The sequence below is a fragment of the Hemibagrus wyckioides genome, linkage group LG07, assembly GCF_019097595.1.
Source record: "Hemibagrus wyckioides isolate EC202008001 linkage group LG07, SWU_Hwy_1.0, whole genome shotgun sequence".
NCBI classification, from domain to species: Eukaryota; Metazoa; Chordata; class Actinopteri; order Siluriformes; family Bagridae; genus Hemibagrus; species Hemibagrus wyckioides.
Window position 1 is genome coordinate 28,978,498 of NC_080716.1, and position 14,503 is coordinate 28,993,000.

Genomic DNA, 14,503 nt, shown 5'->3' on the forward strand with positions numbered 1-14,503 from the left:
TGTGTGCCCTGAGATGGGTTGGCACTCCGTCCAGGGTGTATCCTGCCTTGATGCCCAATGATTCCTGAGATAGGCACAGGCTCCCCGTGACCCGAGGATAGATCGGATAAGCGGTACAGACAATGAATTGAAGTGAAAAACTATTCTATAGTGAATCTCAAACATTTGGACAGCAGCAAATTGGCCAGTAAAATCATGTCATGTTACATCACTTACATAAATGATCTAAGATTGATGCTTCTCAAAACTGCATATGTCTATATTTCTATTTATTCATTTAGCATAGGCTTTTATCCAGTGTGACTTACAAATGAGCAAAAATAGAAGCAGGGAACTTTACGTTGTTTATAGTCTGTGTAGCCATGTTGCTTTGACGTCACTCCATGAACTGGGAAGAACTGGGTGTTGACTGGTACCTTACTTCCCAAAGTTGACAAGATGAACTGTAAAGATAAACAGAAGTTTTCTCTGACTTTTACTGGTTGGAGGTGGAGAATAACAGGTTGTAACCTGCACCATGTTTGACTGGAACAGTGAAAAGCTGGTCACATACCACTAATGACTGGACAGTATGATTCCTTAGACAGACGTAGTGAGGCAGAACTTCCTTATTGTTTTTTTATAATGATGTTCAGCTTAACGTCAGACACGCTTTTATGTAACTAACACATGCTTTACCTTTTGTTCATTCATAAACACACCTCATTCTGGTGCTACAACATGCACAATGTCTTCAGCCCTATTTACTGTGTAGACAATGAGTTAAAGAACCACCCCTGTGAATCACAGCTCTGATCACAATCAACACTCGAGTCGTCCCTAAGATGTTCTGGAGAAATGTATTACCGGGATTTGTACATGAATGCCTGCCATCTGGTGGGAAATATTTGAAACTAAGCAAAAAAACAAAAACACTGGGAGTGGCTTCGTGATGTCACTCAGGTTTGGAAATTGCCAACTGCATAACCAGTTTCTAACCAGAATGCCGATGCCTTCATCAGAACAACATCTCCACGCAAAGGCACAGATTGTGTTCGAGTGACTAAATCCACTGGAGGTGAAATCTGAGGGAGGAAGAAAAAAACGGACAGAGGAGAAAAGGTAAACTTGAGATTTCTTTTGCTTTTATTGCCTGCTACTGGTGCAACCTGTTCAGCACCATTCTAATACTATTATGAAACTTGTCCTGTGTTTTATTCATTATTACAACGTTACAACACTTGCATTAAGAAACATTTTATTCAAATAAAATAATAACTTTTTTATGGGAGTGGTGAGGATCTTATTAACAATGCAGTAGAGAAATGGGTTTTAGGAGAGGTTGTGTGAATGCTAATTGTTTTCATTTAAATATGTTTACATTGCATAAAAAAACAGTAAAGTACTTAGCACAGAGAAAAATCAGCAAAATTTAGACTCATCTAAAAATATCTTTGTCTCTTCTGTTAGTCATGGCTTCCTCTAGCAATTTCTTATACGAAGAGCAGCTCCAGTGCTCCATCTGTCTGGATGTGTTCACTGATCCAGTCTCTACTCCATGTGGACACAACTTCTGTATGATCTGTCTCAAAGAGTTCTGGGACACCAGTTCACATTACCAGTGTCCAATGTGCTTAGCGGAATTCCCTAAAAGACCCGAGCTCCGGGTAAATACTTTTATTTCTGAACTGACTGCACAGTTTAAGATGTCGGTTCAGGTGAAATCCAGCAGTGGAGCAGATCAACCTCCATACCTCAAACCTAAAGGAGTTCTGTGTGACACCTGCACCAAGGAAAAGGCTGAGGCTCTATGGTCGTGTCTAGATTGTGGGGTTTCTTTATGCATTACTCATTTTTTGCCCCATAAAACGACAGTTAGATTAAAAAAACACAAACTGATCAGCCCTGTGGAGAATCTGGAGGACTATATCTGTCAAAAACATGAGAGACCCTTGGAGCTGTTCTGTAGAGATGACCAGATGTGTGTGTGTCAGTTCTGTATTTTGGGAGACCACAAAACTCACAATGCTATTCCTATGGAGGAGGAAAGTCAAGAGAAGAAGGTGAGAGATTTATATAGTCTGAGAATTTGCATTTGTTGTTTTGATATTCGTTAAATTATTTAGTTCTAACTGTGGCATCATATTTGTATCATCGTGTTAGAGTCACCTCGTGGAGACACAGAAACATGTTCAGAAGATGATCGAGAACCGACAGGAAAAGATTGAAGAGCTCAAACAGTCTATTGAATTCAATAAAGTGAGTCCAAAACAAGTGTCTAAACTAATGATTGCTAACTTGCACTGAATTTTCTATCAAAAAATAACACAATCTATTCTTGTGTTAGAAACACACAGACAAAGAAAAAACAGAAAGCATGAAGATGTTCAGTGCTCTGATGCGCTGTATTGAGAGAAGCCAGGCTGACCTGCTCAAAGGGATGGAAGAAAAGCACAAAGCAGCAGAGAGGCAGGCTGAACAGTTCATTAGAGAGTTGGAGCAGGAGATAATTGAGCTAAAGAAGAAAAACAGTGAGATGGTGCAGCTCTTACAAACACAGGATCACCTCATGTTCCTACAGGTTAGAGACACTCTTTTTCTTAATATTGATATGACAGAACAACAGTCCTCATGCTGAGGGATTTCTGCTCTTTCTGGACTTTAGATTTACCCATTTCTCCATGGACCTTTACACAACAACAACTGGAATTATGTCAAATGTCATTCTCCTCTGAGTATTGAGCCACTAAGGAGAGCTCTGAATCAGCTTCAGGTGTCTCTCAATGAGGAGATTAAAAAACTTCCAGAGATTGGTAAGCATAATCAGTAAGAATCTTCTTTAACAGGTTCTCTTTCTTTATCTCATGTTTGAGATCCACCTATGAGTGGGACATCCCTACTGATAGGTAGACCTGGCCATGCTCTCCCATATTACACTGGTTCCGGGTCATCCTCTAAACATTAACTGCCCTAATTTCAGGCAACCTACCTAGCTTAGGATACTTGCCTTTCTGTCACAGTATGTGAGCCTCAGTCCTAGAATGCCACATTTGCAAACTTGCCTGTGGTGCCCTCACTGCAATGAGGCATTCATAGCCTGTCACTTTTATAGGGCAAATCAGAAAATTCCAGCCACTGCTTTGCATGTTCACTCTAGGCTTAGTCAATACCTATTAGAACTCTGCTGCACCACTGGATGCTACCTGGATCTCATGTATGCTCAGTTGGGCCAATCATGTCTCGAACTCAAACATGCTTGGGGTAAATTAATGGATAGCAAGATTCTGGGCCCTCCTCTAGGTGTAGGAAGCATCCCCTGCATATGTCAAACTCCTGAAGAATCACTAGAGGGAACTTGGGCTGAGCATGGTTTGTCTGGCCTAAAGGGCAGACATGTCATCACATGGCATGGGGAAGTCCTCAGCCACTGTACTCTCAACATTCAGACCCCTAATTAAGTCAAGAAGCTTTAATTGTCATTCTAACCATATATAGCTGGTGTAGTACACAGTGAAATGAAACAACATTCCTCCAGGACCCTGGTGCTCCTAATACCCTGCAAGGCAAAACCATACATACCCCAGCCAATACAAACACAGGGGGTCCTTCAAAGATGTCCCTCACATAGGGGCACAAAATGTTTCAGGAAACCTATCAATATTAACAGAATAGAGAAAGCAGTATAATTCAAGGAACTTTACAACATCGGTGTCCTAAAATGAATTATTTTTTTATTTTTTTTACAATACAATATATATATATATATATATATATATATATATATATATATATATATATATATATATATATATATAGCTCATTTTTACAAATTATTCTTATTATTGAATTATAATTAAAAGTAACAGTGATTTTTTTCTCAAATAGAACTGAAGATATATCAACAGTATGCAGGCATGTAGTTTTTCATTCATTACATAATCAAAATATACCTGTATTCGGTATTACACTCTGAATAATGTTTCTCTTTCTTGCAGTGGACGTGACTCTGGATCCCGATACAGCAAATTCTAAACTTATCCTGTCTTATAATAGCAAACAAGTGAGATATGACAACAAGGGACAGAATGTACCTGATAACCCAGAGAGGTTTAAGCGATGTGTCAACGTGCTGGGAAAGGAGGAATTCTCCTCTGGGAGATTTTACTATGATGTGCAGGTCAGAGGGAAAACAGCTTGGGATTTAGGAGTGGCTCGAGAGTCTATTAACAGGAAGGGGGAAATTATATTCAATCCAAAAAATGGATACTGGATTGTGATGCTGAGAAATAAGACTGAATACAAGGCTTGTGAATCTTCCCTCATTCCACTGACACTGAAACAGGCCCCTCAAAAGGTGGGGATCTTTGTGGATTATGAGGAAGGTTTGGTCTCCTTCTACGATGTTGAGGCTAAGTCTCATATTTATTCATTCACCGGTCAGACTTTCAATGAGAAACTCCATCCATTCTTCAGCCCTTGTCTTAATAATGGTGGTAAAAATTCAGCACCGCTGGTCATCACCTCTATTGAGCATTATTTTTCCACAGAAAACAACTTCACAGAATAAGTATGAAAGCAATACACACTGAAATTAGACAATTGCTTTTGAGGTTAGAAGATCTTATTATTATTTTATGTCACTTGATTTCTGTAATTATTAAGAACTAAACTGTGTACTTGAAAAATAGTCTATAGAAAGATAGTTTGATTGAAATTTATTTTTAGAGATAATGGTAACTAAACACATGCCGCTTTCTATTTAGTCTGTACAGTAATTTACAAAGAGCCGACAGCTGCATATACAACAAGTGATCGCAGTTCTCATATCCCCAGACATTCCAGTCTCCTGCGTCACAGTAAAGTGTGTGATTAGACAGGTAGAGTTACAGTATCAGGGCTCCCATTTGGGTCAGTGAGCTGTGATATTCTCACATAGGAAATGCTGAGTTTGATTCAAAGTTGCAACTTGTTATTTCCAATCTCCAACTGGGAAAAGCCAAAAAAAAGGCCCTCTTTGAAATTCCTACTTGATACCACTCTGGTTTTCTGGGCTTTTCAGCTAAAATTTTCAGGACTTGAGCATTAGAAGATAAGCTGAATCAGGAGTAGGGAAAATTTAAAGCATAAACATTGTCTCTCTGGAATTTAAGTTCAGAAACCATGGTCTAGATGGATACGCAAAACTAACAGCTTACAATAAAAACATGGATCCGTTTCTAGTCAATTGCTTTCAAAACAACCACACCTTCTGTTCTTGACAAATTGGAATCCTTGAGAAAGACATTTTTAAAATGAGAGAAAAAAGACACAGGGATTCATCCAATACACTCTTCACTGGGAGAATGTCACCACCTGGTGGCTGAAACTTGTGGGCGGGGCTCCATGATGTCACGCCGAAGACAGGAAAGTGAAATAAATCTCAGCAGCATTCCGTTTCTTTCAACACTACACAGGCATCAGGATCCTGACTTATCTGATTGTGAAGCCTCAAACGTATGCTCATTCTCAGCTTCAAGAATTTCTCAACATGGCAATGGAGAAGCCTTTAAAATTTGGTGAGTATTTCTATTTACTTGATAAAAAACTACTAAAGGAAAAGGATGTCACCACTATCCTGACACCAGATATGTACAGCAAAAGTCTTGTATATAAAGAAATGCTTAGCACTAAAGTACACAAAGTCAGTTTTTAATCTGATGTCCTTTTGTCTTTAGATAAAGCATCCGTAGCTTTAGGTTCATTTAGTGTAATTTTATAAAGAAAATCAGCTGATATATTTTATTGCCAGTTTTTTTCAGGAGACTCTGTCCCGCTAACTTTTGATTTTGCATGCAATCCCTGACTGCAGCATTCTCTTTTTTTTAATCTATTTTACTGACATGCAAACATTTTTCTGTAATTTTTGTTGGACAATTAATGTTAGTAAATCAAAACTTTTTTTTTTTTGCAAAACATCGAAACCTTTTTCTCTATAAGTTAATATAATAAATAACTAAGACATAAAAACTATACAAGGTTTGATGTATTTTTAAAAACTATTAGGGAGCCTGAGTCTTTAAAAAGTTGGTATATGGTATATGGTGCCTCCTTCTTTAATCACAGTGTGTCATTTGATATAAATGTGTATTACCTTCTTTATTTAAAACCGATACAGCTATTTGACTGATCATATTGTATCATCTAAAAACAACTTATCTTTTATTTTTCACAAACAGAGCTGAAGGAAATTCAACAGTATGTAGGTGTGTGAGCTCTTATTGATCACATGACACAAATCTATACATATTCACTACTGTATACAGTATACTGGAAGCAGTTTTATTACATGACTATGTGCCTCTTTCAGTGGATGTGACACTGGATCCTGATACAGCAAATTCTAAACTCCTCCTTTCTGATGATCAGAAACAAGTGAGCCATGAAGGAAAGCGACAGATTCTCCCAGATAACCCAGAGAGATTTGATCGTTTTCCTAGTGTACTGGGAAAAGAGGGCTTCTCCTCTGGGAGATTTTACTACGAAGTGCTGGTCAGTGGGAAGACAAAGTGGATGTTAGGAGTGGCTCAAGAGTCCATTACAAGGAAAGGAAGCGTTACTGCATGTCCGGAAAATGGATACTGGACCGTGTGTCTGAGAAATAAGACTAAATACGAGGCTTGTGAATCTCCTCATGTTCGCCTTTCCTTGAAACAGGCTCCTCAGAAGATCGGGGTGTTTGTGGATTATGAGAAGGGTCTGGTCTCCTTCTATGATGTTGATGCCATGTCTCATATTTACTCTTTCACTGGTCAGTGTTTTACTGATAAACTCTATCCAATCTTCTGCCCCTTCCTTAACGATGGAGGTAGAAATTCAGCACCACTGATTATCACGCCTGTTGAACGGACTGAGTGAACTTTATTATGTGAAGCCAAAAGTATAGTACAATCTTTTTGTTTCTTATCCTTCATGTATTCGTTCTAATATGTTACCATTACTATAGTAACAACTTACACGTGGACCTGCAATGGCAGACTGTCTACATGAATGGATTTAAAAACATTTATCACAGTTTTTGCATCGATATGGAGGTAAATCTTTGTACCTTTGCATATCATTTGTCGTATTTTTAACCGTGATGACATAACAGCTTCAGAACAGTAGCCTGTATGCAGGCAGAGCCTGTTGCTCTTGCTGCCTCGTAGTCACATAATTCACATAGATCTCAATATTTTCAAACAGTTCCTTGCTGTCAAGATGTTTAAGATGGGTTTAAGATGGAAAGACAGCAGCAGTGACCCTATTGGGGAATGATGGAAAGACAGCACTGAAGAGACTAATACATTTTTGATAGAATGGATTGCTTGCATACCGTTAAATAAATTTACCAAATGTACACATTAATATTTTCATCATGATTCTATGCACATCATATAAAGACATTCCCATAAGCATGCGCAATAAGCAAAGTCAATATCAATAAAAACAAGCAACTGCTCAATTTAATCCAAGAAAAAAGCTGGATAAATATTTAAAAATAAAAACGGCAAGCTATTGTATTCAGCAAAACTTTTTTTTTTTTTTTTTCCATTTCATTGTCTGTACCGCTTATCCGATCTATCCTCGGGTTACAGGGAGCCTGTGCCTATCTCAGGCGTCATCAGGCATCAAGGCAGGATACACCCTGGACGGAGTGCCAACCCATCGCAGGGCACACATACTCATTCACTCACGCAATCACACACTACGGGCAATTTAGAGACTCCAGTCAGCCTAGTAGCATGTCTTTGGACTGTGGGAGGAAACCGGTCAACAAAACATATTATTTAATAATATAGGTTCATAGAGATGATGGATAAGTTTTCCTTGAATAGTCGTTCTTCATACAAACTCATTCAACCTCCTACAAGGAGATGCATATATGCAGCTGCCAGTTTATTAGGAACACCGAGCTAAAACTCATCCAGTCCAACAGTCCTGCAATAAATCATATTGTTATAACATATCCACAGTTACCCTGGTGATGTGTGGAATGAATTAAACAAGAAACAACCTTAACAGACATAAGCGAGTCAGGATATTTAGTTCAGCTAGCTACCGTAGTTCACTTAACAAATCAAATCACAGAACATAAACTTAATTGTTAATTGCAATTTATTTTAAATAAATGCAGGACATCTGATGTTTGATTTCATAAGCTATATATGGTCGAAAAGACAATAAAAGCTTCCCAGGACTAGTCAAGTGTTGCTCATGCTAGCTAACTGCAACCAGATATTAGATAAATATAAACATTAATTAAGCTAGTTGCATAAAAATCTCAAATCTCAGTCCCACAGAGTCTATAGGTGTATCACAGATCTCATTTCAGTGCCATTGTATACAGTAAGATCACTGCTGCTTTAGATTTAAGAAGCTTTGTCTCCATCTACTGGTCACGGAATATTGTCGCTTAGTTTATTCACACACTAGAGAATTACTGAAAACAATAAAACACATCTAAGCTTGTGTCTAATTATATTGCAGACATATGACTAATGGTCTTATCTTTGATCTTGTCTTGTCTCTTCACAGTCATAAAAAGCATTACATTATATATATATATATATATATATATATATATATATATATAAACTATAGATTATAATGAGATAACCAAGTCCCACAAAATAGCCTTAAAATTATACAAATGGACACTTTTTTTGAGTTTTCTTTTTGTTGAAAGTGTAGGGAGGATCATGGGCTGTTGACAATTGTGGGATTTTCTGCCCACTAGAGGCACAAATCAGAAATTGCAAATTTTTTTTTCTTTTTTGGTGAAAGGAAACCACCGGCAGCGCCGTCATGATGTAATTTAGGTGAAATGAAAGGTATGGTTTAAAGCTTCTTGGAATTGAAAATCCGGATCAATTCAGCTGAACACCACCAAAGAACTCGAACCACTCTGGGTAAATTCTAAGAAAGTGTAATAAATACTATATATTTAATAATACATTTTGTATTGTATTGTAGTGTCACTGATAGTGTTGTTTAGAATCATTTTAAAAAATAACTGTCTATGTTAACTGTATCACAGACAAATGTTAACAACAAATGTTATTAGACATATTTTATAGAAGTTTTCAATTCCATCTAAAAGTTGGATGTTTTGACATTCCTGAAATAATTTAAAGTTTATTATTATTTATGTTCATTAAATTACTACTGCAGTATATCTTGTATCTATTATTATTATTATTATTATTATTATTTGTTTTATAATTTTATTTTTTTGACTGTTTAGTTACTGAGTTTAAACAAGAACCATTTCTCTCTCTCTCTCTCGCTCTTTCTATCTCTATCTCTATCTCTCACATCAGATTTCTACACTGCTCAGTGTGGACACAACTTCTTCATGAGCTGCCTTAAAGAATGTTGTTGACACTGCCGCTGTGATTTTGCAATCCGTTTCTACAGAGGAAATTCCCAGAAGTTTAATTGAAATCACTTTCATTTCTTGGAGACTTTGAAGACAGTTTATTCATTTCAAACATAAACTGATTCATTCTGTGGAGAACCTGGAGCACTACTCTGTCAGAAACATGGGAGACTCCTGGAGCTGTTCTGTAGAGAGGACTGAATCTGTATGTTTCAGTTCTGCATCCAGACTGATGATTCCTACAAAGCAAAAAGGTCAAGTCAAAAAGGTGACATTTAGAAATAGAAAAAAATCCTTTGAAAAAATCGAGGTTTTTTTGGAATATTTAATGGATGATATACATTTATCATAGACTCAGCTAGGAACAACGCCAGAAGAGGTTATGCAGAACAAGCAGAAGGACAGTGGAAAAGCCGGACATACCTCAGAACGCAAACAAGTGAGTCAATAATAATAATAATCAATAACCAATTCCCATCACCTTCTTAAAGGCACACAAAGCAATATACTTCTTTTATTCAAAAGGATAAACAGACTGTGGAATTGTTGAGGAGAACTCTGTCTCAGCTTCTAGAGATTCTCATCAAGGACATGGACAAGTTTGCTGAATTTGGTAAGAATATATAACTTCATGGTCAGTAAGGATTTTATAAGCAGAAATATTTCAAGTGATTCCTCTGTCTTCCAATGACTAGTTTCTGATGCCATCTAGTGGTTGGCTGCAGTACAAAGTTGCATATCCAATAAATAAATAAATAAATAAAGCCAATAACCAAATTATTAGGAACCCCATTCTAAAACTGTCTAACACTGTGTGTTTGGGAAAGCTTTTCTGTTAAGATGCTCTTGACTCACACCTACATGCATTTGTGCACTGATTCAAGATTCAAGATTTTTATTTGTCACATACGTGATTGTACAACAGTAGTGAAATGCAGTTGCAACAACTCCAGACTGTGTGGAATAAAAATTTAACGATTTAAAGAATTTAAAGATTAAAAAGATAAATAGATAAACAGAAGATAAACAGATAAACACTAATTAGAAAGAAAAAAAAAGAAGAAAAAGAGAAAAAGAAAAATATGTACAACATATGTGCAATTAGACTGGTGTGGAGAATATAAGTTATACTGTGCAAATATGCAGACTGTAAAAAATAAAAAATGTACAACATACAACAATAGCATTGTTGTCATGATATAGTAAGTGACCAGTTATCCAGTTATTACTGATCCAGTTTTTACTGAGGTCGTGTGTTTAATGTCCATATAGCCGAATGAAAAAAACTGTTCAGTCTTTCAGTTCGTGCCCTGAGTGATCGGAGTCACTTGCCAGATGGCAACCACTAAAACAGATTGTGATTTGGGTGATGAGTGTCTTTAACAATGTGCTCACCCCTGGACCTGCACCGCCTGATATAAATATCCTGCAGATCAGGCAATTCAGACTGAGCCGCTGCCTGAATGAACAGATGTACAGGGATTCCTGATACTAAATTGGTCTGTGAGTCTAGCATAGGCCTACCTGGCACAAACTCCTTGAGGGATAAGCTTTCCATTTTCTGCAATCATTTAAGTGTTTCTTTTCGAACCCTTGCTTACCCTATTTGAACAAGGCCCATCCACTGTTCCATTTCTGGCCTCACTACAGGTATATAATAGAATAATATTTTATTTGTGATTTGATTTTCAAATAATAGAATGTCATTACTGTTTTCCAAACAGATCTGAAAAGAATTCAACAATATGCAGGTGTGTGGACTCTGCTTAATCATATGACTAAATATATATGCATTCACTGTTACACACTCTATAATGTAATAAAATGGTTGTAAATTGTGTCTCTTTCTCTCAGTGGATGTGACTTTGGATCCTGAAACAGCTCATCCTGAACTCATCCTGTCTCATGATGGAAAACAAGTGAGACATGGCGACTTGCAACAGAATGTTATTCATAACCCAGAGAGGTTTGATTATTGTTTCTGTGTGCTGGGAAAGGAAGGATTCTCCTCAGGGCGATTTTACTATGAAGTTCAGGTCAGAGAGAAGACTAAGTGGGATTTAGGAGTGGCCCAAGAGTCTATTAGCAGGAAAGGGACAATAATAACCAGCCCTAAGAACGGATATTGGACATTGTGGCTGAGAAAAAAGACTAAATATGAGGCTTGCGACTCTCCTCCTTCTCCCCTCTCCTTAAAACAGGCTCCCCAGAAGGTGGGGGTGTTTGTGGATTATGAGGCAGGTCTGGTCTCATTCTATGATGTTGGTGGCAAGGCTCTTATCTACTCTTTCATTGGTCAGACTTTCACTGAGAAACTTTACCCATTCTTCTGTCCTTCACACAACAGTTGTGGTAAAAACTCAGCACCACTGATCCTCACACCTCTTACACAATCGACCTGAGTTCTGTTTCCTTCAACATTGCCCTACTAATACACCCTGGTATTTGAGAACTGTTACTTGGATTCAGGACATGCTATTTTATTGTATATTTTTATTTTGTCAAATTGCCATGAAAAAAAAAAAAAAAAAAGATTTTGTTAATGATTTAATGCTTATCTGTTGTCTCTTCTTTTTCAAAATTCATAGCCTATAGTGAGCTAATACAATCTTGGCAAACCAATTCTTTATGTCAGTCTAAATTGAAACTAAATCCATAGTAAAAAGTTTTTGCCAAAAGCATCCCTTTTTTGTTTGGTTCATCTGTATATCATTTTCTTAACTTAACAACACATGCTCCATCATATAAATATATAAAGTTGCTGGTCCTTCACCTTGTCCAAGCACCGAGGAATTCTGGACCCCCAACAGTCCTGGTTGCTGTTTCCAGTGTTCCCTCAACCACTGTATTCACATGCCTGAGTTCAATATGTCAGAGAAATTGCTATTAGAAATCTAATGTCACTTCAACTTTCTTAACCTTTTAGTTACAGGATGATACCCAAATGTGAGGCTGATGGTAACTTGCAGTTTCTGCATAAAACTGGTCCTAACCAGGGAGGTAAACTGAGGGCCTGGGTTGCATCATCAGAGATGCCAAAGTAACGAAAGACATGATAAAATAGGAGCTCTGCTGTGACAAATACTGAGGATAGACTAGGGAGAGAAATAAGACACAGGGACTTGGAAGACCTATGAATAACTACCAAGACAGTTGTACTTTCTTGCGACTCTGGGAGGTCTGTGAGGATCTCAAGGGCTCTAAGGACTTTGGACTGAGCACATACCATACAAGAGGTGACAGCTTCTGCACCTCTGACAGCATGAGGGGCCACCAGTACATGGATTTGAGCAGCTGAAGGTTATGTTGAATGCCCAGGAAGCCAGTGGCAATGTAGTTATTGGCCCAGGTGATTAATTCTGTGCACAGGTAGTTAGGGACAAAAAGTTTATGAGGTGGGAAGATGGTTGGAATTTGTTGGCATGGAGTGTGGGTAAGGATTTTATCTAGGTCTCAGTGGATGTCTCCCACTATGCAGGAAGGAAACAGAATTAGTTTGTCGGAGAAAATATAATATACCCAGCTTTGAATTATATACCTAGCCTTAAAAGTAGCTTAAGTGCTAATGTACTCAATGCTCTAAGCTCTGACTTGGCAATATTCTGCCTAAAGAGTAGTGTGTATCTATCAAGAATAATTTAGCCATTTATTACGTAGTAAGTAGTTAACTCTGATTAAAAATAGCTATAATAATCAGATATAGCCTCATAGTCTTCATAATAAACATGCAGAATTATTAATGGCAGCATGCTAGCGTAATAACCACACTGGGACTGAAGGAACAGAAAAGAGGAGAGATTTATTGAAACATTAGGAGTTACAACTCAGTCAGCCAGCCTATCCAATGGGATCAGTGGGACCGGAGGGTCAGTTGTAGAAGACGGAATCTCGGGATCCTGAGGAGAAGTTGGAGAATAATCAGTGGGAGAAGTTGGGGGCGAATAGTCAGGAGAAGACTGAGGAATATCATGAACACTGTAAGGCATAGGCACAAATTCAGGAGAAAGTTGGGGAATGTCAGGGGAATTAGGAAATGAAGAGGAGTCAGAGGAAGAATCATTAGAGGAAATCTCAACAGGGAAATCCTCAGTCTGGACACCTTGAGAGGTGGTGCGTGTCCAATGCCAGTAGAAGGTCTGAGTAGACTGATCACAGGTTGTGAGGTGAAATTGGGTGCTCTGATCAAGACAGACGGTATCTCTCACGATATGGTGAGCGAGGTAAGGAGACTCAGGAATAGAGGATTCAGATAGGTGCTCCAGGAAACCAGTAAGTTCAATGGCCAAACAGGATAGCTGATACTGGCGATAGCGTCGCAGAGCACCCCTGGGACTTCTCCGGAAGATAGCGCGGCGGGCTGACTGAGCTAGAAAAAATAATGGGAAATGAGTGAAGATGAGTGAAGTGCATATTGCGTGACTATGTAGTCAGCAAAAGAGAGCGTGTACTAAGGCAAAAGGAACACAGTGTGGGAAGTAGGCCAGGTCACTGTGACATGACAGTGATAGGCAGGTAGAGGAGACAATAGCATTGGAATACTAGCAACCAACAGTGATGAAAAGAGGAAAGGATATGAGGCAGCTTAATGGCACAGCTTAGTTTAAAATTAGTAAAACAAAACTTAGATCAAGTAGGTAGAGAGAAAAGTCATCATGACATAGAGGAAGAGAGCAAGGTACTTACACATTGTTGTGGGGGGCAACGCGCGAGGTCAGGATGAGCCGAGGAAGCACCTTTAAGAGGTGATGGTCAAATGAAGTCAATAAGGAAGTGGCGCCTATAAGTAAGCGCCAATTTTTATAAAAATGGTTGACTTAGCCTAAAAATAAGGGGAACTGGTGAGGAGGAAAATTGACGTCATCGAGGGGAGGATGGTATCAATTTAGGGGCGGTATCGGGACAAATGCGAAAATAATGGGAACTGGAAAACGTATGTAAACTAAGGAAGGAGGGACTAAAGTAGCCATACACTGAATATAATGGGAAATTGCTGGAAATATTTAAATTAGAGAAAAGGAGGCGCCCCAGGGCGCCTGGGGTATAAGTAGAGGGGACTTTTTCGGGGTTTTTGAGACCAGCTGCTCTCTTCAGATATGCATGTTGTTGACTGCATGACTGAATAAAGAA

At 38.3% G+C, this 14,503-nt stretch overlaps 3 protein-coding genes across 4 annotated transcripts; all 3 read left to right on the plus strand.

The window, feature by feature from the left end:
- The first annotated feature begins 924 nt into the window (after nucleotides 1–924).
- LOC131356704 (E3 ubiquitin-protein ligase TRIM68-like) lies at nucleotides 925–4,553 on the plus strand. The gene is made up of 7 exons (XM_058395886.1): nucleotides 925–1,101; nucleotides 1,450–2,042; nucleotides 2,143–2,238; nucleotides 2,327–2,560; nucleotides 2,645–2,792; nucleotides 3,865–3,891; nucleotides 3,975–4,553. The coding sequence occupies exons 2-7, from the start codon at nucleotides 1,452–1,454 to the stop codon at nucleotides 4,544–4,546; spliced, it is 1,668 nt and encodes a 555-aa protein (XP_058251869.1). The 5' UTR covers nucleotides 925–1,101; nucleotides 1,450–1,451; the 3' UTR covers nucleotides 4,547–4,553.
- An 874-nt stretch (nucleotides 4,554–5,427) lies between these two features.
- LOC131356714 (erythroid membrane-associated protein-like) lies at nucleotides 5,428–8,352 on the plus strand. Its single transcript, XM_058395898.1, has 3 exons — nucleotides 5,428–5,534; nucleotides 6,195–6,221; nucleotides 6,326–8,352. The coding sequence occupies exons 1-3, from the start codon at nucleotides 5,507–5,509 to the stop codon at nucleotides 6,871–6,873; spliced, it is 603 nt and encodes a 200-aa protein (XP_058251881.1). The 5' UTR covers nucleotides 5,428–5,506; the 3' UTR covers nucleotides 6,874–8,352.
- A 241-nt stretch (nucleotides 8,353–8,593) lies between these two features.
- LOC131356709 (E3 ubiquitin-protein ligase TRIM21-like) lies at nucleotides 8,594–13,545 on the plus strand. 2 transcript variants are annotated; one of them, XM_058395891.1, is made up of 6 exons: nucleotides 8,594–8,906; nucleotides 9,318–9,644; nucleotides 9,729–9,815; nucleotides 9,902–9,989; nucleotides 11,101–11,127; nucleotides 11,231–13,545. In XM_058395891.1, exons 2-6 carry the CDS (start codon nucleotides 9,540–9,542, stop codon nucleotides 11,776–11,778), a joined length of 855 nt encoding a protein of 284 aa, XP_058251874.1. In that variant the 5' UTR covers nucleotides 8,594–8,906; nucleotides 9,318–9,539; the 3' UTR covers nucleotides 11,779–13,545. The 2 variants fall into 2 exon arrangements, with proteins under 2 accessions (XP_058251874.1, XP_058251875.1); XM_058395892.1 differs by having other exon boundaries at nucleotides 9,318–9,630.
- The last annotated feature ends 958 nt before the right edge of the window (nucleotides 13,546–14,503 follow it).